This window comes from Gouania willdenowi, chromosome 13, assembly GCF_900634775.1.
Source record: "Gouania willdenowi chromosome 13, fGouWil2.1, whole genome shotgun sequence".
In the NCBI taxonomy this organism is placed as follows: domain Eukaryota; kingdom Metazoa; phylum Chordata; class Actinopteri; order Blenniiformes; family Gobiesocidae; genus Gouania; species Gouania willdenowi.
Genome location: NC_041056.1, coordinates 24,763,499 through 24,791,378, shown reverse-complemented (window position 1 = coordinate 24,791,378; position 27,880 = coordinate 24,763,499). Strand labels below are relative to the sequence as shown.

General features: G+C 38.2%; 1 protein-coding gene across 1 annotated transcript in view; it reads right to left on the bottom strand.

Annotated features, from left to right (window-relative positions):
* brwd1 (bromodomain and WD repeat domain containing 1) overlaps positions 1-27,692 on the bottom strand; it is a 32,081-nt gene extending 4,389 nt beyond the window's left edge. Inside the window, 53 exon segments of the mRNA XM_028465090.1 lie at positions 18-85; positions 87-141; positions 250-326; positions 328-359; positions 490-659; positions 855-1,015; positions 1,109-1,122; positions 1,125-1,260; positions 3,426-3,551; positions 3,683-3,729; positions 3,830-3,900; positions 3,977-4,102; positions 4,225-4,241; positions 4,243-4,346; positions 5,162-5,210; positions 5,212-5,291; positions 5,294-5,317; positions 5,390-5,441; positions 5,443-5,455; positions 5,934-5,966; positions 5,968-6,043; positions 6,163-6,245; positions 6,323-6,447; positions 6,677-6,784; positions 7,250-7,366; positions 7,456-7,687; positions 7,938-8,011; positions 8,102-8,212; positions 8,426-8,516; positions 9,798-9,981; positions 10,057-10,254; positions 10,423-10,499; positions 11,427-11,575; positions 11,691-11,819; positions 12,319-12,453; positions 12,572-12,725; positions 16,455-16,556; positions 16,650-16,690; positions 16,784-16,884; positions 16,998-17,034; positions 17,036-17,062; positions 17,064-17,070; positions 22,318-22,421; positions 23,472-23,515; positions 23,518-23,692; positions 24,363-24,433; positions 24,436-24,522; positions 25,238-25,338; positions 25,683-25,831; positions 26,697-26,756; positions 26,943-26,972; positions 27,082-27,140; positions 27,237-27,692. Of these exon segments, the coding sequence (XP_028320891.1) occupies positions 18-85; positions 87-141; positions 250-326; positions 328-359; positions 490-659; positions 855-1,015; positions 1,109-1,122; positions 1,125-1,260; positions 3,426-3,551; positions 3,683-3,729; positions 3,830-3,900; positions 3,977-4,102; positions 4,225-4,241; positions 4,243-4,346; positions 5,162-5,210; positions 5,212-5,291; positions 5,294-5,317; positions 5,390-5,441; positions 5,443-5,455; positions 5,934-5,966; positions 5,968-6,043; positions 6,163-6,245; positions 6,323-6,447; positions 6,677-6,784; positions 7,250-7,366; positions 7,456-7,687; positions 7,938-8,011; positions 8,102-8,212; positions 8,426-8,516; positions 9,798-9,981; positions 10,057-10,254; positions 10,423-10,499; positions 11,427-11,575; positions 11,691-11,819; positions 12,319-12,453; positions 12,572-12,725; positions 16,455-16,556; positions 16,650-16,690; positions 16,784-16,884; positions 16,998-17,034; positions 17,036-17,062; positions 17,064-17,070; positions 22,318-22,421; positions 23,472-23,515; positions 23,518-23,692; positions 24,363-24,433; positions 24,436-24,522; positions 25,238-25,338; positions 25,683-25,831; positions 26,697-26,756; positions 26,943-26,972; positions 27,082-27,140; positions 27,237-27,273 (4,730 nt within the window). The 5' untranslated portion in view covers positions 27,274-27,692.
* Between the last annotated feature and the right edge of the window lie 188 nt (positions 27,693-27,880).

The following is a 27,880-nucleotide window of genomic DNA, read 5'->3' as shown; positions in this document are numbered from 1 at the left end:
CCAATGAGGCATGTTACCGTGAAGCGATGCTTCTCGTCAGCCGTGTGCTCCTGCTGGGATAAATACGATCTGAGGACTGAGTGGAGCAAAGCTCCATCTTCTTCCTCTTCAGCTTCACTGTCAATATCTTCATCACTGTCACTATCGGCAACTAAGATCAAAGAGGTATTTATAAATACTTCTTATGAATAAAAGACGGCGGGCTTTTATATTGCCATTTATTATCGTATTGTTTGTATTTTCCCTGACCTCTCTTCCTTTGCTTTGGGGCGGTTGCTTCTGGTAACTCGTGCCTTCTGTCTGCGCTGATTATGCCTTGGAAGAGCTTGAATGTTTCTCCTCAGACTCACCATCAGAATCTGAATTCAGGGCAGGAAAAATGCTAGTATTCAAAATTGCTGTCTATTCTCCAGTAAGTGTACTGGAACGTTACAGTCGCTGCATTTTAAGTCAAATGTGTTCATGTATAATCATACAAAGGAAATATACCTGATGTTGACGAAGCTGCTTTGGAGCCCGAGTCGTTCTCTGACGAGCTGTGACCTGAGCTGCTCCGACTCCTCCTGGCTCTCTCGGGAACAGACACTTTGGCTGAGGTAGATTTGTTCGCTGATGCCGACTCCATTTTTTCCTGAGTTTTGACTGCATTCTTTTTTTGACTTAAGAAGAAGAAGAAAAACAATTTTGCTAAAGCGTAACGATGAGAGGAGAAAGGGTGTGAGCCTTTACACACGGGCACTGTTTAAGCTTTGGTTTTGCTTAATTAGCCATTAGAAAAGAAGCCAGTCACAACATGAAAACACTAGAGTCAGACAGTCTGAAATGTCAGTTGTGAACAGGTGAGACAAACAAACCTGGATGTGGCAGTTGACTGATCCTGTGGCTGCATTTTCTTACGAAACCTCTGACTGCGGCGGAGCCTGTCGTTGCTTTTGACAGCGGTTTTGTACTCTGATATGATTGTTCGAATCTGCTCCTCAAAAAAGGCGGAGAGCCGCAGAGTCATGCTGTAGATCTACAATAGAGAAAAACAGAATTTAGAAAAACATTTGAATGACATGAGCCCAAAAACAAAGTTAAAGAACATAAGAGGGTTAATTACTCATACCTTAGAGCGTTTATTGGCGTGTAGGCTTTAGCGTTGGCAAATATCAGCCGCGTGTCTTTGCAAAGCTCTATTGGGTTATCATAGTGCTCGTCCTCAAGGGTCTTTTTCACTGTGCCAAAGTCCATTGGCGTATCAATGATGTCATGGTAGTCCTGCACACAAATACACACAAAAAAAAAAAAAAAGACGCACATTTGCAAAAATGAATCCTGAATCCTCAGCTCTATGCCCTAGATGCAAATCAGAGATTGGGTCTCTTGTTCATTGTTTTGGTCATGCTACCATTTAAATAAGTTTTAGAAAACTGTAGTGTTGCCAACTTTGGTCGTTTAGTCGATGCAGTCGTGGTCGACCAAGATTTTCAGTTTCAATACTGGAAAAAAAAAATGCAATGGACTTTTATGGGTTCAGTTGTCAGCGCAGTGCTCTGTCCTCAGAGCAGATCAAAGCAGAGGGGGAACAAATTAAGACAGGCTTGAAGCACAAGCATCCACTGTTAAATAGGGATGTACCGATTAATCGTAAGGCAGTTAAAAATCGATTCATAGGTATCACGGTTTGATACCGATTTTCTGACAATTGAATCGCAGTACTTTTTTAAACAGCAGAGGGCGCTATATATTAATCCTTCCAGAAGCGGACATGACGGGCGGAATCTGGTACTATTTTCTTTCTGGCCGCCTTTCTACTCTTAAATATGTTAATAAATGATTCATTACCCATTTAGCACCGAAAGATATCTGAAATATTACTTGAATATCTGCAAAAGTCACGTTTTTCTATTAGCTCTGTCTGCTAGCATAGCTTCTCTTCTTCACTGCTCGAATATCTGCATGCCAACCGACCCCTGTGTTACCAGCGCCCTCTGCTGGTCCAAACAAATATGACGTAAATCAGTGCAATGACTTTTTTTTTTTTTTTTTTTTTTTTTTAAGTCCAATTGTTAAGGCACAAAATACATTTTCAGTTGCACTTTTAAAAGAAAACCTATTGTGCAGTTTTGCATTGTTTATTATAGAACCAGAATTTAAATTAATAGGCTTCAATTTCATTTGTATTATTCCTTTATTTATTGAATTCAAGATTTATTTTTAGTTAAATTGCATTGTTTTGAATAGTTTATCAAGGAATTCTTTTGACAATGAAAAATAAAAGGAAAAATAATACAGTATTTTCTAATTTTTTCCCAAAAAAAAATTTGTCTACAGTCCCATTTTGTAAATGAAAAAATCGTGAGAGAATCGTATCGTGAACCCAGTATCGTGAATCGAATCGTATCGGAGTTGGAGTGAATCGTTACATCCCTACTGTTAAATCATCCTTTTTCTGCACAAGAACATGGATTATCCTTATATTTGATACGTGGATTATGCAAATAGATCCACTGCAGTCTCTGGTGCAGTGGACCCACTGCGCAGCTGCATTTGACGTGCGTTTGTTTCCCCGAGCGCTGACCTGATGTTGACATTAACAGTTGTTTCTTAATAAAAGCAGGCTTACCACTAAAACAAACGTAAATATGTCATTTGTATGAGGAAAAAATCAGGTTTTAATTATCGGTTTCAGGTCGGGCACTGATATAAAAACCTAATTTCTGTTGGACCTGTAGGTTTCACTTTAGCTTTGTCAAGTTCTGGTCAAAGCTTGAATAAGATTAATATCATAAAAGGTCTGTGTTTAAAAGCAAATCATCGTCCTCTGCACCTGCTCATTCATTCTCCTTTTTTTTTTTTTTTTGGTCGACTAATCGCTACGTGTGCCATAGTCTTGGTCGACCAACCATTTCCTTGGTTGACTACAGCCTTAGAAAACTGTTAAAAATAGGATTGGGAAAGTAATTGGTTCTGTGTTTTCTTTAAATCCAAGGTTAGTGTCAATGGGAGATAAATCTATGTTTACCTTTGAGTTCTGGATATAATATCAGATTTGTTAAAAAATGGCTTTGATAGCTGCAATTAAGTGTATTGCCCGAAACATGGAAGTGTTGCACGCCATAATGTGGTCGAATGAGCCTGTCGTCTTATGTTACACGAGAGAACATATTGTACAACTTTGTTTTGTTTTTAGTGCATATCCAAATGCCTTTGTGTATGTATTATCCATGTATCTTTCTTTGGTTTATTAATTGATTGTACCCTTCCTATTGATATGTGGAGAATAAAGGGTGGGAGGTTGTGGGATTGTGAAATTTTCAGAACATGATGTGTTCTCTAAAATACCTCTATAATTAATAAAAATATGACTGGAAAACAAGACTTGAAAATCAACATGCTTAACGTTTCGTCACTGACAAATGATCGGAGCTGTTTGGACTTACTGGATAATTTTGAGGATTCACTGGCAGCCTGAAAGGCTCCGAGTCTTCACACTCAAATATGTAGTTGAGCAGAGACTTGCACTGTTCCTTCCAGGCATCTCTGTCTGGCACCACATCAACAGAGCGCTGCGTAGAAAGCATTAAGCAGACCGTTACATGTGCAAATAAACGTTCATATCTTTGCACCTAAATCATTCTTTTTAGAGTCAGTTTATAATTTTGCTGAACTTTAATACAGTATGTTTTCTTTCCATTACCTGACGCAGTCTGTGTCCACTTGATGTTCCTGGTGCTTCTGGATCTTCTTCCTGTTTGCAGAAAACAAAGCCCAAATAGTAGCGTCTGTTAGACATGATTGAAACAGGTTGAAAAACGTAACCAAAGACTTGCAAACTGACTCTGACCTCATCTCATCATCATCATCATTTCTTCCACTGCATTATAAATCTCCATGATATCTGTGCAACTGGGATCACTGGAAAGGCAAAAAAAAAGTATGTGCATGAATATTTGATTCATTAAGTTGCTACAAGAAAAGTAGTGACACATACTTAACAAATCTTTGGAGAACGTTTGTGATCATTTTTGCTGAGTGGGCAATCTTGCTTCTGGGCTCATTAAAGGTGCGGGCGTTATGGGCGATGTAACGGACATCCCAAACTAACGCTGAGAGGCGTCTGTGAACAAACATTTAGGAAATCAAACAGAACAGCTGTTGAACTAGAAAGGTTGGATTTTTTGGGATCAGGGTGAGGCCTTCAGGGGATATTAGCAATTAATATCAAACAAAGATATATACCTATAGAATCTGTTCATAGAGTCGCACACTGATGGTGCCCAGATCAGGGGGATAGGCAATGACGGTGCAGTAGGTGGGATACTGGACCAAGTCTACAGGACCAGAGTAAGGGAGCGGGCGATCTCTGGAGCACAAATCATAGAGGACAGATGGGTTTAGTTTAGCAGCTCAGCCTCGCCAGTTCCAAGAGTCAACCATTCATGAAAGAAACTTTGGAGTGAACATCATCATCTGACAACACTTGTAGTCTACTACATTTTAAACAGCTCACGATTCATCAGGCAAAGCGTGTCATCAAACGTTTTGAAAGCGTTTATTTATCTGTTTGCAGGATGGACTAAAAAGAACTGAACAGATTTAGAAACATTTTAATCTAAGATATAGACCATACGCCATGGAACATTCCAATTACATTTTGGAGGGGATATGGCTCAATATGCCTATTCTAAATCAGTTTGAAAATCAAACAATTCCTTCCTCTCATTATTTAGTGAAATTTTCAAAAATGAATATCTCGGGTGAAATCAACCCATTTTTTTTAATTTTTTATTTCACTCGATTATGTCAGATTGGTTTCCTTTATTACCTCTCAGAGTTTCATTCGGATTAGACTGGATTGCGTATTTAATCGTCATATGCTTAGACCTACCAATTTGTTATTAATGTGGGTAGAAATTTCTTCCAAGGCTTTAAAGTGTGAATGATCATGGCACCATGATCAGGATCATTGATCCAGATATCTGCCACTATCTAGTAAAGAGGCGACTTGATGCTTGGCAACATTATTCTCTAAATGATTTTAGTTTTCTTTGGACATCTGCAAGTATTCATATAAGCGTTTATATGAGGATATAATATGTGATGTTTGAACGGATATCAAACAATAAAGATGCAAGTTGTTTTTTTCAAAGAAGTGTAAATACAGGTGTTTACACACCGATGGTGATGAGATGGTTGATGCCAGCGATGATACGTTCGCACTCTTCAATCGCGGCTCCTCTCGCCCCACTCGCCCTGCAGAGGTTTGTACATCAGATCCTTCATCTCATCTGCTGTTACAGTGACTCAGATCCATCTCTTTCGGGCTGCTCGGCTGCATGAAGAAACGTTGTAAGCATGTTTAACGTTTTCAAATTGTCAAACAAAGCCAAAAGCTTTGGATTACCGTTCTCTGGAATAAGCTCCACGTCCCAAGGAGCCTCACTTTCGTCAGTTTCAACCGTTGTCCCACCTGGGGGGAAAGAAAAAAAAAGACTCCTTGAAATCAACTGAACAGACAGGAATCAAGAATGCCCACCATCTATTATTCTAACAAAAAAATGCAGGGCAAAAAAATCTTTAGAAATTAGAATTTCCTTCAGCTATGTAAAACGTTTAGTCTAAAATATTATGTGAATTCATAACTTCATTATCACCGACAACATAGCGTGTTTTTACATATAGAAAACACTTTAAAAAATTGTTTGAAACAAAAAAATTCTCAATAATTAAGAAAATCCATAATTTTTATATAATTTGCAGTTTCACAAAAGACAAACGGTGTCACAATAACTTTGGGTTTATTATTGTTTACTTATGCACAGCAAAAAATAAAAATATCAAAATTTTTCACTTTTCATTCTGAAAGCAAAAGCATTAGGATTCATCTTTATTGAGAAAATATTGATTTCAAAAAGAACATGTGATATCACTGCACATGTTTAACTCACCTGACTTTCAAACACTGAAACAGACTGTCTGGATTCGTGCTGATAGGGCTCCTGACAGAGAATAGTCCCAAACCACCAGGCATCATCAATCATAGAGCGAAACCTGTCGCCTGCAACAAATAAACACAAACAATGAAGAAAAATGGCAGCCATCCTTCTAAGAAAGCACAGGTGATCAATTTTTATTTTAATTACAAATGAATGAGCAATAATAGTAAAATTTCCTTACTTGGTTGCCAGTTTCTACGAAGTGCCTCATCATAATTTTGTCTCAATACTAGGAAGTCAATCACATCTGGCATGTCGTGATATCTGCAGGAAAGAAACAGGAACGCTTTAACAAAAAGAAACAAAACAAAAAACACACCAATGAGCGTCATGAAACTTACTTGACAGAAAAGGACTTGTCTGTGATTTTGCCCGAGCCGTGGTCAATTAGAGTGAGCTTTAGGCAGCACAGGGTTGGAGGACATACTTCATATTTGATGCCAGTGATCTTCACAAACTCTTGGTCCTAAAACAGAAAAATTAATTAGCATTAAATCCTGTTTATTCATCCATCCTCATACTAGCTTACTTCACGTAGAGCTGCTGCATCAGCGTTAAGAGCTGAGATGCTATTTTAAGGCAATTTTGTGTAAATCAAAACTCTTCAAAGGATAACAAAGTGATTAGAAGTCTTCCAATAAAACCTGTAGCAACCCTGTGGTTACGTCATAGTTAATGATCGGCTTTAGTCTTACCCGTAGCTCCATTTTGTTCCAGGGCTGTTTTTCCAAGTTGATGGGATACAGTTTACAGCGAGTAACAGCTTCCACATAGGCCTCATGACCCTGTCGGAAGTAGATCACCTAAAAGTGTAGAGGAGGTAAAATGGTGATTAGAAAATACATTTTAAAAAATAAATAAAAGAATTGCCCTTGCCTATCCTAATGCATTAATATTATGACTCTTTCAGAATTATTAATCTGTAAATCGTTTGGACTGCCAATATTTACTTTTTGACAGATATTATTCCCCCTGTAATATATTTGAGTCTAAGCAGGGGGCAGCAGCCAATTCTTCACAGTCCTATTTTGAACCAATTATAGACATTCTTTGTTTTTTTTCTAAGTAAAGACCATTTACTTTTACCCACTTTGGATTTAGTGTGTAATATCGTGACCGTTATGGCCATTGCAGCAAAATACAATTGGATATGAAACTTCATACGAGCAGGTAAAATAACTTGAAGTAATAAGGTAAAATAAATCCTTGTATTTGAGGACTTTACAGTGGAAGGTAAGATATTAGAAGACACTAATGTAGACACATACCTCATCACCCATTTGGGGAACAAATGGAGACTTTCTAGGCATGACGTCAGTGATCCAAAATGACGGTCTGAACTCATTGGACACTTCCCTGTTAATGGGCGGCCTCGGCTTTGGACGCTGGTTAGACGTATACGATGTTAAACATAAAATAACAAACATGACATGATAACCAATTACGACGCCCCTAAACCTAGAGGTGAACTCACCCTGGGTGATTTGTTCTTGCTTTTCTTGGTCTTCTCTTTGCTTTTCTTCACAGGTTTTTCCTCTTCGTCGCTCGGCTGCGTTTTCTCCTCTTCTTCATTTTCTTCCTCCTCCTCTTCCTCTTCTGAGCTGCTGATTTGACGCCTAACGCGCTTTCGTGATGACAATGGGGTGGAGGGCTGGAGGTTGATTCCAGCATCCGCCGTCCAATCAGAGTACTCACTGGAGGAATGACTGCCCAATCACAAGACATTATCACTTAGAATCTTATCAACCAAATGAAAGGATTGTGAAGGAACTTTCGTTCAGTCATGCTCCTCATTAAAGGGTTTAAAGTGATAACAGGGAATGGAGATCATAGATCCCACAGTGTTGTGTCCAAAAGTTAAAACTTTACAATATACTTTAAAAACGTATTTTTTTTCCACGACCAAACGAGCCCAAAATAATTTCAAGGATGACTCTCTGTGATGCAGCCTCTTACCTTGAGCTGTCAGAATGCCACTCCTCTTCCTCGTTGGACAAATCCAGTTCACTTCCATCCAACTCATTCTCCTGCTTTTTTTTGTACAATTATTGAGAAATAATTATTACACACCACTTCAACCAGTCAGAGCTAAATATAAAGTACAACAATGCCATACATACCTCTGAGCTTGCCGTCTCCTCTCCCTCTTCACAGGACAAGTCCAGGAATTCCAGTGTTTCGTTGCGTGTGTGCGTTCGTTTTGTTGTCAAAGGTTCATCGTCTGAATCATCCTGTAGGAACAGATGGGACAGAGTCGACTCACGTGCAAATAATTACTACAACAGCAGCTATGAAGCCACACAAATGAGGGCCAAACTATGCGCTAATATTGATTATAAAAAGAGTTAAACATCATGCAGCCGTTTATTCTTTAATATAAAACGACTGTGCACATTTACTCAGTTGAAACCATTCCCTCCCAGCAGAGAATCAGAAAAACCTACTCGACAGCTGCTGTAGATAATGCGCCTCTTCTTTGTGTTGTACAAAATGATCTCCTCCTCTCCTCTGGCTATCCGGATGTCTTCCTGATCCCTGAAAAGGCCATAATTGATCAGCTAATAGAAAGCAGCACCAAAACATCAATATCAACTTACAAACCATCAAGTGTGTGTGAAGAAAAGTTATCTCACGAATGTCAGTTTCGTGACTGCTTTACACTCCATAAGTTGTTATACATATTAGAACTTTACAACTTCACTTGTACAGTTAATTTGTGCACTGATACTGGCTATTATGTATTTGATACACATTTGGGGTCACCAAAAATTTGTGGTACAAAAATCTCATCACGACCCAAAAAATGTTGGGAACCACTGGCATATGCAATAAATGTTACTTTCAGGGTTGGGGTCAAATATAATTCTAATTAATTACAATTATAACCTAATTATAATTGAAACTGTAGTTGAAAAAATACGTTGCTGTTGTAATTTAGTTCAGATAATATTGACTTTGTAATAAAAACTGTCATTTACAATGTAATTAAACTCAAAACTGGAGAACCGTGTTATAGTTCTATGGTTTACACATAGACCTATGTAGTAAACCATTATTAAAATGTGTTTCATTTCAAGTTTACCCATTAGTTCTCTTGAGGATCATTTTACCATTTAAAAAAAGTTAAAATCTAGGAGTATACTGACAGAAAAAAGGCTCTGACGCCCACATCAAAAATATTCATACCAATATTTTCATGAATAAGGAAGCCTAACAAGGTAACCAAGAGATAAAAAAAAAACAAATTACATGTTTTAGATGTTTCCCTGTTCCAACACACCTGATTAAAATGATTAACTCACCATCAAGCTCTGCAGAGGCCTGATAACGATCCTGGTCATTTAAATCAGGTGTGTTGGAAGAGGGAAGCATCTAAAACAAGCTGGATAGGGGCTCTTGAGGACCAGGATTGGGCACCCATGAATTAGATGATAGATAATATTATTAGTGTATTTTACATCTGATTTAAGACATTGGTCAAAACTGACCCGTTATCATAAGAGATGCTAACAGAAAGCTAACACAAGAGGAAGGTTATATTTTGATGGGCTTTTTAAGGCTCAGTAATTGAGAGCCTAATTGTAATTGATTTTAGGGGGAAAATAATAAGTAACTGGAAAAAATGCTGGTCAATGTAATCGTAATTGAGTTGTAATTGAACATGGATAAGTGAAGACGTAATTGTAATTTAAAAATGTAATTGACCCCATCTCTGGTTACTTTAGTTCTAAAAAAAAGTCTATATATTATTCACGATCAGAAAAAATTAGAATAGTTTTAACTCTGTACAAAAAACAATTAGAATGGTTGTCCCACCTGTAGCCGCTCTGCGCCAGTTCAGGTACCACGACCCTCCTCCGCCAGGCCTGCAGGTCTCTTTCTGTCGCCATCTGGCTGCGCGGAGCATTCTGGTGCATCTGCCGAACGCCCTCCACTTGTCCGCTGCGGCGCAGACCCACGTTAGGAGGCGACTGCACATCCGCTCGATCGTTCACAGAAACTGAAGTCAAAGAGAAAACATGACATCACTGCGAGTGAGTAAGCAAAGGCTGGCAGTGTGGGACAGGGGACAAACCTCTGCGTGGGGTGCTTGGAGCTGGAGGCGGGGGCAGCACTGGTTGGCCTTCTGCCAACAATCCCGCCGGATTACGAAGATCCTGCTGCTCCTGAAGATTGCGGATGGCAACGTCCAAAAGGCTGTTGCGACTCACTGACGGCTCTTCCAGTTCTGCAGTTTGCTGACTGATAACTTGCTCCACCACCTCACCATCACCTGAGGATCAAAACAGAAAGATTACAACCATTAGAGGAGCTTTTCAGACAGAGTTTCAACACTTACATTCAACTAATTATACAAAATAAACAGCACTTTAGCAATATCTATATTAACATCAACATTTTCCTTTTTGTTGAGGTTAAAATGGTCACAATAAACACTCACTGGTTGCTACATATCCCAGTTGAGGAACCAGATGTTCAGCAGCAATGTTTTCCCGCCCGGGGACCAAACGCTGGTACCTGAAGGTCAGAAAAATGTTGAAGTACAGACTGAGCATTTAAGTTTTAGTTTTCTTTATAAATAAAATACAATTTAGCCAATAGATTGGTAGTATTTAGAAAGCTTAAAAGCTGAAATAAAGCTCAATGAGAAAGTCTGTATCCAAACAAATTATCAGCAACCAGAGTTGGGGTAAAATTGTAATTGATGATTAATTACAATTATGTCATAATTGTAATTTTAAAAATCTGTTGCTGTCGTAATGAAATTGTTATTGAGTTTAGATAACTGAATTGTAATTGCCATGAAAATTCTATAAATATCAATTTTATAGTATAAAAGATTAACATGCAAAACTGGGGAACCACGTTACAGTTCTACACATTACGTAGTTAACAATTATCAAAATATGTTTCATATCAAGCTTTCCCACATTGTACCAAAAAAAAAATTAAATCAAGGGGTATAACGACACAAAAAAGGCTCAGACGCCCACACCAAAAATTTTAAAATCTATATTTTCATTGATTAGGAAGCCCAACACGATAACCAATAGATAAGAAAAAAATTAGATACATATTTGTTTTTAGTGGTTTTTACAGCTGATTTATGAGCCAATATCATAAGAGATGCTAACAGAAAGCTAACAAGAAGGTGGTTAACTTTTATGAGGTTATTTATTTCAGGCTCATTAATTGTAATTAAACTTTAGTAATTGAGAACATAATTGTAATTGACTTTCTAAGGATGAAAAATAATTGCAATTTAATAGTAATTGTAAAAAAATGCTGGCCACTGAAATCGCATTTACATTGTAATTGGGCATGGAAAATTGAAAATGTAATTGTAAATGAAAAATGTGATTCACCCCAACCCTGACTGCAAATGAGAGCCTTAGATATAGGGATCTGGACTTCTAGTTAAAGACAAAAGTCTGTGATATGGACCTTGGAGGATGGGGGTTCCCATCCACATCCACCAAGAAGGGAGGGGGCATGAGATGTGGCGCCTGCTGCGTCTGCTCGTCTAGCACGTAGCCGTTGGTGTCCCGTATTAACGGCCTGTAGTCCGTGTGGAAGAAGACCTGGTCTGGAAGCTGGTTGTCACAAAGGAAATGTAGTCCCAAATTTAGACAACCATTTTATTTACACCATGTCATTTTCATGAATTGGTAACACTAATATACAATATATAACCAATGCTGTTGGTACCTTGTCGTAGGGCTTAGAACTGCCAAAGCCAAAGATGAGCAAATGGCCATGGGAGTCTGTGCAGGCAAAGCGCTGCCCATCGGGAGTGAATTTGCAGTCGAAAACTGCTCCATGTCCCTGACCTTCAATCTGAACAAACCATCAAGCAATCTCATGAGACATACAAGACTAAAGTTGTCCACATCAATGCACCTGAGCAGGACCTATGATCAGGTTTGAACTGCAAACGACAACGTGGATAGAGAACACTATAACCGTTTTAATGTTTGGATTCACCAGTGGAAAGATAGAACAATGACAATTACAGGAAGCCATTTTTTTCCTGTTTGAAGCATGAAGTTATTCATTGGTTCAATTTCTTAATTTCCTGCTTCCCCTGCTCTATTATTCAACTTATCGTGCAGGTGTTTTTTAACCTGATTAAAGCCAGCAGCCACAAAGCTGTGCAGGTAAAGTGAGAGGTGTGTCCAATGGTATTAATCGCCCAACTAAAGAAATTGTCAACATTTTGTTGCCAAACCGTTTTAATACTTAATGTTTATTATTTTGTTGTTAACATTCAAATTCTGACGATTATTGTCTGCAATGTTCTGCTCTTTTCTCTCCAGATACTGACAGTGCTGCATACCATGTTAAAATAATGTTGTGTATTTGCCCCTCGCAGCAGGTCCCAGATGAACACATTCCCATCATGGCCAGCAGACAGGATGATCCTGGGGTCAAAGGGGTGTGGCTCAAGGACAAACACCTCTGCCTCATGGCCCTGAAATAGATTATTCATTAATGTTACCGAGTCTTAACAGATCTAGAAGATTAATCTTTTTAATAAAAGCTGAACGTCGGGTTTTTTAGGCCAAGAGAAGAAAGCATTGTGCGGTTACTTTGAGGATATGCAGCAGCTGTCCTGTGTAGGAGTTCCACACTTTGAGGAGATGGTTGTTAACAGCAGTGATGACTGTATTGTCATGGCGATCCCATGCTACCATGGTGACTTTGGGTTTGAAGTAGCTTTCGTCTTCACTTACAGTCTCGGCCCTGAAAGGAAATAAATATCGTTTAAAAATGCAACACAAACTGAGTTCACACTGCTTGTATAAAATGCAATTTTCCTATGGAGATGAGATCTACAGGGGCCGCACCCTGGGGCCCATGTCACAGCCTTAACCAGTGACATGGGCTCATCCTCCAGTGGACCCAATAAAGGCTCTATTGTTCTCCTGAGGGACTTCAATGCTGATGTGAGCAATGACAGTCTGACCTAGAGGGGCGTGATTGGGAGCAACGGGCTGCCTCTCCAGTTTTTTTGTCAGTTTCTCCAACAACATAAGGTTGTCCATCAGCGCACTTAGCACCAGACAGCCGAGGCAGCAGGTTCAATTATCACTTTGCTGTTTCATCTGACCTGCAGCCCTATGTTCTGGTCACTGAGGTGTAGTGAGGAACCAGAGCTGTCAACTGATCACCACCTGGTGGTGAGTTGGGTGAGATGTGAGGGGAAAACGGCATTGCAGACCCAACAAGTAGAAAGGGGCTGTATTCGAAATATCATACAAACATACTACTCATACTAAATCGGACATCAAAATTAGTATGTTGTGCGTTCACGTTAGATAGTATCAAAGATTGAGTACACAAGAAATACCTAGATGTACACTATATCGAGACATTTTGGAAGTAGCATACTAGTCATACCAACTTGTCTTCCAATTTTTCTTGTTTTGAAGTTACCAGGAGTTTTGTCGGTTGCACAACGGCGGGTCTCAGAAAATCTCCAAATGGCAGCATGAAATGTGTTTCTGTGCATTTTATGGATCATATGACAACATCTTCATATGATCATATGAAGATGTTGATATTCTACTTGGACACTTTCTTGCTTAAAATGCTTTCAGAACTTCAAAGGTGCGGAATCAACTGAGATATTTGGGACATCTTGGGAACTTATAAGTATACTTCAGTGGGAACGGTCAGCAGCCTAATCCTCCTAACCATACTTAAAGTATATATTAGACAGTATTAGGGATGCACCAAATATTTCAAAAAAAGCAAGGCCGAATAGTAGCGTGTGACGCAATCAAACACGTGCTGTGATTTTAGCAGCGGGAGCAGCAGCTGATCCTTTCCGCACTCAAACACAGCCAGACTCTTTCCTTTCCGCTAACCACTCTCCGTCATCGCGTAAAAGTCGGAAGCCATCCAATTCCACAACCGAGTCCTTTGTTAGCGCTGTGAGCCACAAATCCGTAAATATCCCCATCGTTTCCTCCTTACACTACACCGGGTTTCGCTGCATAAACTGGTGTAGCATTAGCTGATGTGCTAACAGCTGATGTGTGTAAACATCGGCCGTGGCTCCAAGCAGTAACTCCCAACACGATCGGCAGCAGAAAAAGTAGTGCAGTTTGGGTGTCCTGTAGTGCAGTTTGTATTTACATATATGACAATAAAGTACAATATATATTCTATATTAAACCGCAGTGTTTGTCATAGTTGGAAAGGGAAGAGCTCACAGTCTAGGAGGTGTTTTAAGTGATGTCACCTACTAACGTGGGCAAAATCCAAAATCTTTTTCAAATTTGGCACTCTGAATGAGGCTAAAGGGATGTATATCACTGCAGCAAAACCATTATAAAGTATAATTTTTTTCATCATACCTCCCCTTTAATGCACTTTAGTTTTTTTTTGGAATGCATGTTTTTTTTTTTTTATTTGAAGGACTAATAAATGAAAAACTTTGTTGTGCTTTTTCTGAAAAGCAAAGGTACTGGAATTTTAAAAATGTCAGAATATTAAATAAACATTTACCTTCTTTAAAGGGGACATATCATGGTTTTAAATCCTTCCTTATTAGATATAAATCAAACAGTTGTGGTCTATAGAAAGCGGACTGCACTGCTTGGGTCTGAATTCCTCATTATTATAGCTCCCCAGACCCCTTTTCTGATGCGCTTCTAAGAGGCAACTTGTTTTGGTGCAGTCTCTTTAAATGCCAATGAGACACTTCATACCCCGCCCCTCTCCAGGTTCAACTCCACCCTGCTCGGCCATTTTTGTAGTTTGATAGAAGAGATACGGCTATGTAGCGGCGCAGAAAAAGTTTATTCACACGTTATTTACACATGTCAACAACGGAATACTTGTCCATCCAGCTTTACATGTTTGAGCCAGAGTCTGACCCGGTGGAGCGAGATGAAAATGAAGATGATGAAACCTGCAGAACCCTAACAAGTGAGCTAAACAAAAGCACCGAGCTAACACTAGCGCCAAGCTAACGTCACGAAATGCATTTCAATACAGTCTTTCGGAGACAAAAACGGCAAAATGAAATGACTAATGAAAACTTTAGACTTAAATTAAACCAGGTAGGCCATGTCATCAAGGATCTAAAACGAGCACACAGCGCTAACATATGAAGACGGTGCAGCTGCTAATGCTAACAAAACAATGACAGGGGACAGCTTATCATCACACTTTTTAGCGTTATTTACAGCTTACTGAAGTGCTCTGTTTGTCGTCTCCAAAGATAGAAGGAATTGAACCCTCAATCAGACAAAGTCTTTCGGCCAAACCTTCTTTATACTGGCGGAAATTGCTGAAGCAGTCATCCTTGAAGTGCTGCGCGTACACAAAAATGACCTTACCCCACAGATGTGGGTACATTTCCGTGAAAAATAAAACTCAACCAGGCACTTTGAAAAGGTTCTGATGCTGGGAGACGGTGTAATGAAGCGTGTGGGTTACTACATCCAACAACCAAACATTTTGATTTCTCCTCTCGTACTTAACTTCTGCATCCTGGAGCTTAGACTACAAATAAAAGCGAGAAATAAAAATGGTGGATTGCTCGAAGTGTTGGGCCTGGAGTCGATGTCCTAATTTGCAGTTCGCTGACGTTATTGTTCAAAAAAACGTAATAGAGAATCGAAAAATCGAAACAAATTGAAAAATATGACCAAAACAGAATATAAAGATATCAACGGAGCAACTGAAGAGATTAATTTGAACTTTTTCTGTGCTTCTAAACAATCCAATACAAATCAAAATGCATTTAAGGGCTAAAAAGTGGATTTAGCATGATATGTCCCCTTTAAAAACAAAACAAAAAAATGTTTCTAAGCTATTTATGCATTAATAAAAAATAGTGAAAACTAAACAACCGCATTCGATATTCGGTATTATTTGGTATTTGGCCAAGCATTTATATTTCATACGGCTTTGGCCACAAATTTTCATTTCGGTGCATCCCTAGACACCATATACTCATTAAGTTTGTAGTGCGTAGTACAAAGTGTGCCATTTTGAACACAGCCATGGTCTGCCTGGTGACGCCTAAATATGCATCACGTCCCCTCTACAGGGACCTCTACCAGAAGCTGTGATTTTTAAAAAAAAGTTAAATAGTTAGAAAGTAGTCGACTTCTAACTTACTTTTTTGCCATGTTTTATTTTTTTGTATCAGACGAGCGAGACGCAGAATGTTCACATGTTGGCAAGCCCTTGTTTTCTAGCAGATGACAAAGCCAAGACAACTAATCACAAAGGAGTTTAAAAGACTTCTGGGCCGACTTTAGCTCCTGGTTTACCTCAAACATTGACAGCTCTGTGTGCCAGCTGGCTCTTTAGTGAGTTGATCACACACATTTTTATACCACAAAAGCTAGTTTTTTCTCTGCATTTCTAGCAAATTATTCATGTAATCTACTTGTCTTGTGTCAATACAAACAGGGGAGGTACATCAACTTTAAAAAGTATTTGCTCCCCTACCCTGGATGAGTGGCTGACATGTTAAGTAAAATGCATCTCCACTGCTGCCGCAGGTGGAGCTTCCAGATGCGTGCTGTTCCATCTCGGCTCCCGCTCACAAACCTGTAAAAGCAAACGAAGCAAAAATACATTATTTAAGGATGTTTTTGCTATACTTCAGGTGTGAGGGGGCTACATTTCAGCTCCCAGTCGTACCTTTCACCTGAGTGGCAAAACTGAATGCTATCAACTTTGTCCTGAGAGGAGGAAGACGCACAAAAAGAGAATATAAGACAATATAAGAAAACCGAGTGCATTGTTTTCATTAAGGCTGTAAAGGCAGTGCTTACCGTGTGCTCGTGAAGCTCCGACACCTTTCTTGGACTTCCACTTCCAAGGTAATATATTCTGATGACATCATCAGTGCTTCCTGTTGCTAAAAACAGTCCACCTGGAGGAATAGATGTAAGCTTACTAACTTCAACTATACACGTACCAAATAATGTTGATAACACTGAACCAAGAGCTGGAGCGTCCAACAAAAATAATTCAATAAAAACGTACCTGGACTGAATGAAGAACACACAGTCTGCACACCTGGGCCTTGGTCGTTCTGTAAACTTGTGCGGGTCGATCACTAAAAACACATAAAAGTGTGTAGAAGAAATAATGATTTCATATGACAAAAGCTGAACATTTTTATTCAATTTCGGGGCAATTCTAGGCTGGGCAATACAATCAAGATTCAAGATAAACCGGTATATCAAGCTTTCTATTTTGTTTTACATTTTCTAAAGCTTATTTTGGAATAAAATACTCATATTAGGAGTTGCTGCTTTAGCTACTTTTCAGAACAGCATGAAAGCACAGTTAGTTGAATTTCTGAGTGTGGTTCTAACCCAGACCTTCTCCTAAACAAGCCACACTATAGAACTCACTCACATGTGCTGGTCCTTAGAGGGACATCCCACGTGACTTCACGCCTTTTTGGAGCAGGCCATTTTGACGGTCTATACAGGTAGTCGCCATCATGCCGAGCTGTGTTGTGGCTGTTGGATGCTATCAGATCCGTTTAGTGATCCTCCTAAAGGAATATCTTTATACCGTATTCCAAAAAACTAAACGGAGAAGCAAGTGGCTGGCGGCAATAAACAGGCAAAACGCTGATGGTGGTGTTGGCTTCCATCTCAAACACGCGGCTTTGCAGTCTTCATTTTGGATCAGAGAAATGGTCCCCTCGAAGGCTAATGAATGATTTCTCTGTGATTAAGGGATTTAATGGTATAAATTCACTGTTTACCATCAAAATCTGCAATGTTGTGTGCAGTATCAAACATTCAACATAACGTTAGCCGGAACCATCAGGCTCCCAATTTTCCGATGATTTTTTTATGTATTTTTTGAGTTAAACATAAAATCAATTGTTAATCAAACGTTTAGCTGTTACCCTTTATGATGAAACGATAGTGCATTCTGTCACGGTTTCTACCGGTGTATGGTTTTTTACATTTTTTGTAGCAGTGAAAAAAACCTAGCAACATTAGCTAGAAACAGAATAAAGAGAGGAGAAGAGAGCCGTGGAACAGCTCAGTTAGCTACAGAGTCACTGCTGGTAAGTCTGTGTATGTTTTGGTCATTGAATTTCCTGTTCAGGAAAGGAAATTGAAAAACGAAATACGAGTGTTATTTGATTTCCATTTTTCAAATTCAAGGCATATTTTTTCATCAGGGTCAAAAAGGGATAAACAATTTAAAATTAGGGATGGTAACAATTCACTCAACTCCGATACGATTCACAATACTGGGTTCACGAAACGATTCTCTCACGATTTATTTTATAAAATGGGACCGTAGTCAAATGACTGAAAAATGTTCCTTTATATTTTGGGGGGAAAAAAAACTACAAAATAACTGTACTATTTTCCTTTTATATTTATTTGTCAAAGAATCCCTTGGTAAACTATTCAAAACAATGCAATTTAATTAAAAATAAATCTTGAATGAAATAAAGGAATAATACAAATGAAGAAGAAGCCTATTAATTTAAATTCTGGTTCTATAGTAAAATAATGCAAAACTATATAACATTCCTTTTTCTTTTTAAAATTGCAACTGAAAATGTATTTTGTGCCTTAACAATTGGACTTAAAAAAAAAAAACAGTCTGCACTGTATTTACGTCAGATATTTGTTTGGACCTGCAGAGGGTGCTAGTACCCCAGTAGTCGGTTGGCATGCAGCTAATGTAGCAGTGAAGAACAGATGCTATGCTAGCAGACAGAATAGAAAAAACGTGACTTTTACTGATATTCACGTAATATTAGATATTTCTTTTTCCGGTGCTAAAGGGGTAAGGAATCATTTATGAACATGTTTAATAGTAGAAGGTGGCCAGAAAGAAAGTAGTAGCAGATTCCGCCTGCCGCCTACACTTTTAGACGAGAAGGATAAATATATAGCGCCCTCTGCTGTTTAAAAAAAGTACTGCGATTCAACAGAGCATCGATGTGAACCGTGATACCTATGAATCTATTTTTAACTGCCTTACGATTAATCGTTACAAATCCCTATTAAAATCGATTGATTTTCAATTTTTGATTGAAAAAACAAAATTCCTTTATCTTCCTCTTTAATTAGCTTTTTCGGATGATAAACAGTGCGACGACATGACGTCCCGCCTCAGTTGTTGACCGTCAAAATGGCTAACACCCAGCTGGGGGTCACGTGACTGGGAGGTCCCTATAGGAGAAAAAGCCAAAAGTGACACATATTGTGCCACTGTTTGTTAATAAATGTGCTTGTGTGGCATACTGCATCAGCTAAATTAACCCAGAATTGGTTTTTCTAGTCAGACTCCATTTTTTTGAGAAAAAATATTGAGATATGAGTTTTGGTCCATATTGCCCAGCCCTACTGAGAAGAATAATGATTTTCATTGTGATGAAGCTCAACAAAAACAACTGGACAGAGCATGGGAAGCTATTTGGAGTTGGACAATAATCCCACAGCAACATGTCTTCCTGCCAGTCACATATACAAAAGTCTTGGTAATTACTCTCTACAAAACCAACTTCAGTCAATTCCACCCTGACACCAAAGAATAATTTTGTAACGCCATCTATAAAAACTTTTTTGTCAGTGATATTTTTCTATAGCAGGGGTGTGTGCGCTATTTTTGAGGCTTGCTAACATTTAAATAGACAATAAAGTGCCCGTCGGAAGTATGCATTCATGTGGGAGCATAAGGGGTATAATTGCAGGTGCAATCTTCCTGGTTTAATTCTATGTGACATGTGTATGATAAATGTGTTTTTGTTTTGTTTTTTACTCACTTTTATATCTTTTGTTTGGCGTATTTTTCTGTAATGTATGTTTTTTTGGAGTCATGTGTATTTTTGTATCTTTCTGTTGTGTTTTTTGTGCATTTTTTGTATAATCATTGTTTTTGTTGCCATAGTCGCGTGATTCAGGAGTCATTTTGTGTAATTTTTGTGTAAATATTTAGTTTGTGTGGATTTTCTGTATAAATCTTTAGTTTTGTGTATTGATCCATTATATATTTTTGTTGTATTTTTGTAATAAATGTTTTGAAGTCATCATGTGTATTTTGTGCATTTTTTGTATAATTATTGTTTTTTGTTGCCATTGTAGTGTGAATCTGGAGTCATTTTTTGTATAAATATTGTTTAGTTTTTTGTTTTATTTTACTTATTTAGTATATTTTTATTATAAATACTGTGTGTGTGTGTGTGTGTGTGTGTGTCTACATCCATCTCGTACAGTGCCCGTTGGAAGTCTGCATTCATGTGGGAGCATAAGTACAGTTGTCAATTATGGCCAAATGACATATATTTGAAGGTTGGATGTACAAAGAGGTGTACATACTCTGTACTCGCAAATAAAACCCCTTTATAACAAAGTAAAAATAGCATGTGCAATTTCCCTGGTTTAATTTTATGGGACATGTGCATGATAAATGTGTTTGTTGTTTTTTATACCCATTTTATTTATTTATTTGTTGATGTATTTTTCTGTAATATATGTTTTGGAGCCATGTGTATTTTTGTATCTTTCTGTTGTTTATTTGTGCATTTTGTGTATAATTATTGTTTTTTGTTGCATTGTAGTGTGACTCTGGAATCATTTTGTGTATTTTTGTATCTTTTTTAGTGTAGTTTGTGCATTTCTATTGTTATTTTTGTATAAATATTTAGTTTTGTGTATTTGAGTCATTTTCATATGTTTGTTGTTGTTTGGTGTATTTTCTGTAATGTATGTTTTTTGGAGTAATTGTGTGTGTTTTTGGAGCATTTTTGTATATTTTTATGCATTTCTGTTGTAATTTGTTTTACTTTTTGTATAAATATTTTTTAGCGTTTTGTTTTATTTTACTCATTTAGTATATTTTTTATTATAAATACTGTGTGTGTGTGTGTGTGTGGTGTCTACATCCATCTCCTCTGTGCGTTATCTTCACACACGTGCGCCTTGCTAAGAGAGACACGAAAGTACCACGAAAGCAACACCAAAGTCGCAACTCTCTCTAAACAGCTCAGTGTGAGCCGCATCAGCCGTGTGTGTGTGCGTGCATGTGTTTGTGTGTGTGTGTGTTTGCATTGTAGCTGCTAGCATCTTTCTTAGCACATAGAATAATAAGACAAAAACACTGACCCTTGCGCAGAACAAACAATAATCAAGATAGAGTCCAGTGGACCCATCCGCTCACAAAAACGTTACATTCTTCTTTCTGAATAACCAGATAGTTTGTGATAAGGTCGACTAACGACCGTCAGCACAGCCACAGTCCACGGTCATGGAGACAAAGGAGGAAGTAACGTCCGTGACCGGAGATTTAAAGGGAGTTTGGAATCACGGGAATAATATTAAATAACCATGAAATATTAACGTAAATGACTTTAAGCGGTACAAAACGTTTTTAATATTGACCTTTTTTTTTTTTTAAACCCAAGCAAACTGCTACACGGTGACGTCATGAACCCAGAACCGGAAGTACCGCGCTCATACCGTGCTCTTACCGAGGGAACCGTAATTATAAAATTGATGTTTTGACTGTTTTAACTTCACCAACTTACTCCAAAATAACAGATGCACACACTTGGGGAGTTTGACTAAGTTTCAGGTCAAACTCACACCACGTAGGGGAGATATTTGCTCCACACATACACACACAGACGTTCCTTGCTTTATAGGTAGATGACATAGAGAAGCTTAGTCCTGTTAATTAACTGAATTATGACTCAAGCAGGGCAGCCAGTGTCACTTACCGTATATTAAGCTTGATTATATTCACAAAATGCAACTTTGTGCGATCAAATTGAGACGTTTAAAATAAAAGTGAACAAATTGGCTTTCACATGTTCATCAGCAGCCAACACTACAATCCAAATAAAAACCCTCACAAACAAAAATAAATCAGTATTAAAATGGTAGATGCAAGACTGAACAGATGTTTGGATATCATAATCAGTTAAACCGATGTGGTTTTGGTCTGTTCTAAAACCTCATTGGCTGTCATCTCCTGCTGGATTCAGCTTTTAGCATTTGTTTAGTCAAGTCAAAACAAGCAACTGCATTTACATAGAGAAAATGTATGTCTTAGCACTAATTAGCAAAATAAAAAAGGCAACCCTGTTTAGCTAGTTTTTCCAAAAAAGCCTTCGGCTTTTTGCAGATTAATATTTGTACTACTTAACAACGTTTAGCAAGGCTGTGCATCATGTGCTTGTATTGATACAACAGTAAATCCTTTAAAATAGCAACAAAGTAATATATTGAACATTTCTATTTGAAAAAGGACCAAAAATAAATCTAAAAGTCAGCACTTTCAAAAACACACACACAGGCATCAACCAAGAAGCTCTCACCTAAAGTTGTTGATGTTATTGGCATCCCACTGCCAGAAGCAGACAGTGGCGTCTGTTCCAGTGGACAGCATGAAACGTTTGGAGCCCTTGGCAAATGGTGAAAACTGGAAACAGACGACGTTCACAAGTCAGCTACTCAAATCACAACTGATCCAGACACACAGCTAAATGTTGTTTACACTTAGGACCAATTCAACACTGAATAAACAATGATATGGTTCAATTTTACTTTCTGGTTCACATAAAGAATCGTCCAGTTTCAGACAGAGAGTGAGGCAATCAAGTATTTCAGACAAGAGCCTTTTTTCCTATTCCACAACCTTCTGTTCAGTAGAAAACTCATCCTTCTTAGAATGCAAAAGTGAATACAACACGCAACAGATTTCACAAAGACCTTTAGTTGGTATTAGTCATTTGAGAAAATGTGCACAATAGCAGCCAAACATGTTTTTGTTGTTCGTTTTGTGTCTCACACTGAAGCGATGATGCATTATTGTGATGATCATCAAAGTCACTGAACCAATGCATAATAAAATGAAAAAAAATTTAACTACAAGAATGTGCTGTCTCACTTCTCCCAACCTTTTTCAGGCCGTGACCATATTTTGATATTACAAATGTCCGACAACCCAAGAGACTTTCTTTTCTATAATTAGTTTTTGATCATGTTTATTAAAGTGTGTTATAAATACAGAGTAGCCAAAATAGTGCACAAAGCGACAAGATGCACCACCTCAGATATTCTTATACTACATTTTATTTGATCTAGATTTTAATTTTAGAAAGTTGAAGTATAGAATACAACTATTCAATATTTATGATGTGGGATGTGTGTTTGAAAAATAATAATTAAAACTATTTTAAAAATAAAATTTTAATGAGTTTTTAGCTAAGTTTTTTTCTTTTTTTTTAACCAATCACTAGACATTTCAAGGGACCTCATTTTAATTCCAGGCAACCCCACATGGTTCCCCAAACCCAAGCCTGAAAAACACTGTATTAAGCAATAATATTCTAACTTTACATAGTATTCTGTACAATTTAACAATTAATTTTCCAGGGGGCTCCACCCAGCAGAAATAAACTATTCATTTCTAAATGGCTGAGGGTTAGTCACACACGATGCGTCAGTGCTGCAAAGCATCAGAAATCACCTGAAGGGAGGTAATGGATCCACTGTGCCCCTGCAGCACTGCACAGGGGCACAGGTACGAAGGCACCACACTCGGATGGTTTTGTCACAGCTTCCTGCAGCTATTAGTGTGTTCTCGTAGTTGACTGCCAAGTCCGTGATCTCTGCAGAGTGTCCTCGCAAAGTTGAATGAAGCCTTCCATCAAATGAAGACCAAATCTTGACTAAACAGTCATCTGAGCCCTGGAGTAGAAACATTGACACAGCTCGTTTAGAATACATTAGCAACCACGAAGTGGAGCACAAAGTTAGCATAACCTGCCTCTAAACCTGGAGGAAGAAATAATATTAATAAAATATAGAAATGGGTTTATAGTAGGGGTCTCCCAATCCGATATTGATATCAGTTCGATATCAGACAGAAAACAAATATGGGATTTTATCGGACTGCATCTAAAATCTCAGATATCAGCGCTCCGATAAGTTTTTGTCCCCGCCCTCAGTTGTTCCCACCATATACTGACAGTAAAAAATAACTGAAGTGAACTTGAATTGTTCTCTGTTTGAGTAACATCACTTGATCAAGCCTTTCTAACATTCCACACAAGAAAATAAGTAATAAAAGTCTGTATGATTGGCGCTGATATCGGATCGATATCGGCCAATAATCATGGCTGCAATATCGGCATCGTATCGGAAGTTTAAAAAGTTGTATCGGGACATCCCTAGTTTATAGTTGAGTGTATAAAGCTTTTGTCAGTAATAATTGTGAAAACCAAAACAATCCACATGATGTTCACCTGCATGTTTAAACAAACAAAAAATAAAAATAAAAAAGTAAAAACTAATGAATCCAGTACCTGTAATTACTAATATTTTTAAGGGAGAGGTCAAATGAGAAAAGTCTCCTTACTGTGAAGATCCTGAGACCAGTACGATCGAAGGCGATACAGTAGACCGCAGACAGATGACCCAGGATTCGCGATGCAGACGCATGCGCTCATAGTTGCTGATGGGATTTATTGAGCTGAAGCACTGAACTCCTGTCAGCTCTCTCCCACAATGCACCTTCACTGTTCATTTAAACACAAATCTTCACACTAGTGGAAAAAATGCCAATGTCGTTATGTACCAACTTAAAGCAATGTGTATTGTATTGATATTTTAAAGCAGTGGTTCTCAACTACTCATTAAATTGCAACCTTTTAGAATTTAACCCACCAAATTTAGTTTTTAGAAAACTATTGTTGAATAAACAATTTTAAAAAAAGAAATCTATATATTTTCCTGTGCAACATGCATTTCACAGCATGCCTGTCATAAAAAAGTTTCTTTTAAATAAAAGACAAGTCCAACATGAGAGACATGAAGTATTCATTCATTTTTGACCAGCTGTCCGGGACCCACCCAGTACAGGTCCCTGACCTACTTTTGGGTACGACCCACCAGTTGAGAATCACAGCTTTAAAGTACAAAGGAGGAGGGAAAAAAAGAAAAATACTAGAAGTGAGAAAAAAAAAAAAATGACTGACATATTTTATAATTCTTTTTGGATGAACATAAACACCTGATTAAATAGACACAAGTACTAAAACAGGTCCCACACCTAGATAAGTCATAGCTCAACATTTATTGCCAACTATTCAAAAACTTAAGAACATAGACATAAAACGAATTAGACAGACAATACAAGGGAACACAATCCACAGTTGCTTATGCTTCCACTGCTCCATTAATATACATTAATATACCAGCAACAAAGGGAAAAAAAGGCAATGGCCGACATACCAAGCTGTGGAGGTTGCTTGCAATTTAAAGGCCTCTCTGGTGGTCGGCCCCGGTGAAGGGCTGCATATGACGTAGTTTTGAACCGCACACTGTCCCGCTCTGAAAGTCCAGAACCAAAAACATGTTTAGAGGGTACCAACATTTTCTACACCCTAAACGTTTAAAATCTACAAATGACATCATTTCAATAATGAATGCATTTTTTTCTGAACATGGAAAAATATTAATTTCTTTAAACCACAAATTATATTTTAAAAACATTTCTCTCTTTGTATTAATGACTTTATTGTAGATCATAACTTTACTATCAACACCAAACAAAAGGAAATGTCTTATTTATAATATTTTTTATATATATATATATATATATATATATATATATATATATATATTTTTTTTTTTTTTTTTAAATCAAAACTGTCAGCAAAAAAACATCCTGATTACCTTTGCAGTCCTGAGCATTGACTGCTTTCCAGACCCCAGGAGAGAGTGTACACCTGGGACACATGATGGCAGCTCTTGGTCAAGTAGCGGTCCAATCTGCTTACATATTTGTAGCAAATGGTCAGGCGCAACATGCCTGTTGGCAGCAACCTGGCCAAGCACAGAAGCAGAAAAAAAACACAAACACAAGTCAAATCAATTAGTCATAACACTGACAAAAATATACCAGACTTAATATTAGAGATCAGTAATAATAAACATTGCTCACAGAAGTGAAGAAGAAGAAGAATTCATTTTCATTCTATTTCCATTGCGTTTGATTGGACTAATTCGTTTGGCGCTGCATCTTCCATTATCTTCTCGATAGAAGTATCTATAATTATTCTTTCTATTACTATTATTTTTGTTTCAACTTTCACTAACTCGCTTAAAGACTTTTTTTGTTTGCTTGATTTAGCATGGAGCTTCATTTCCTTATCTAAGAGCTCTGTGACAAGTTTAAATTCAGAAGCATTGGGTCACTTTGTGTATTTTATTCATCAAAAGTAACACCATGAGCTACATGTGCTACACCTGAGCTCAGTTCCAATAGGTCTGAGTCTCTTAGGGGGCGTGACTTTCCCCTGCAAATCGTTGTTACTGTGGACCAATCATAACCCAGGTCGCGTGCACACTAACACAGAAACAAAGCTCTGATTGGCCAGCAGCGCTGTCTCCACAGAGCGAGAAGCCGAAGTCCCGCCCTTTCCGCAGCACAGCCGGTCGAAATTATATAAAACTACCAGTTCAAGCTACTTTTGCTTTTGTAAAATAAAAAACACCTTACTGATTAAAAGACGTTATCAAAGAAAATCACTAAATGACGACCACGGCGACTATCCAAACGGCTAGTTTTTCTAACCACAGTGCGAAGGGAAACAGAACAAAGAGCGTAAACACGCAGAGAGCGTGGTCGGACGGTCCCCGCTGTCAGAACACAATAACAACAAGCAGACAGAAACAGTTTAAAACTCACCACGTCTTCATAAGTTCTGGGGTGCTTGTTTCCCTGCCAGTCCAATCTACCAGGTAGAAGCTGTGGTGAGAGGTTTATGAAAGGAGTTTGAGAAAAATAAAACACCACCCACACAGTGATTAAAAAGAGTGCTGTCAAACGATGTAAAAGTGTTAACAAGTTTAAGCATCTGCTCAGTAAACACTGGATAGTAGCAGCTAGTCTGCTGTTCTCGAGCCAAGTGGACACGGTTACTAGCTTACAAACCTGATATTCCTCTAGTTCACTCGCCAGAACCTGCGGAGAATTAGAAGTGGTACCGGTGAAATTATGTGTATTAACCCCATTATCAAGCAGCTGGTGTAACTAATACGAAAACTAGCCAAGTCAAAGGAGAGTAGCTTACCTCCGCCGCTCTCCGGCACGGACCAGTGGTTAGAAACCGAGAGATCAAGTAGTAAAGCTCTGGAAGTGGACAGAGCGAACAGTTAAACACCGTTAAAATAACCACAATCGAGCCATATACATCTATATGTGTGTGGCTCGACTTATACGGCTTACCCGACTCAAGGAGCGAAAGGTTCCGATTTATGGCCATTGAATCGGCCGTGATTTCAAAAGGCGACACAAGCGTTAGGCTAACTTTGTAGGTAAGGTAATGATGATGTATTTATTTAATTTCAGACGCACAGCGCTGACCCCCACCACGGTTGAGCCCGCTTTCTATTCAGCCCGTTTGCAGTCGCCATTGGAAGGATGAGGCCTTGGCTACGCGGCTTACTTCCGCCACGACGGAGCAGTACAGGAAAGAGGGGGTGGGGAGGCTCTTTCTCAACAAAAGACACCAGCACTGAGCAGCTTGACCGGACGATAAACAATACTGTCACTCAAACATTGTACAAAATAGTCTAAAGAGTTTTACTAATCATGTACTCACAAAAAAGATATTATTTACTTTAAAAATGACGCGTATTTCAGAAATCAAACGGCTGACACCCCTTTGGCTGACCAAGGTCGTGAATCCTGAACATGACGTCATTGTTAAATGACGACCGGTTTCCTTCATTAATATTTTTAATCGTTTTTTTTTCTTTTGCTAATGATAATCAACTTTTTTGTTTTTGTTAGTGTTTTTTTTTTTTTTTTTTTTAACTTTCTTTATATTCAAGCGTTTACCTATTTTGTTTTTATTTTTTGTGTTCAAA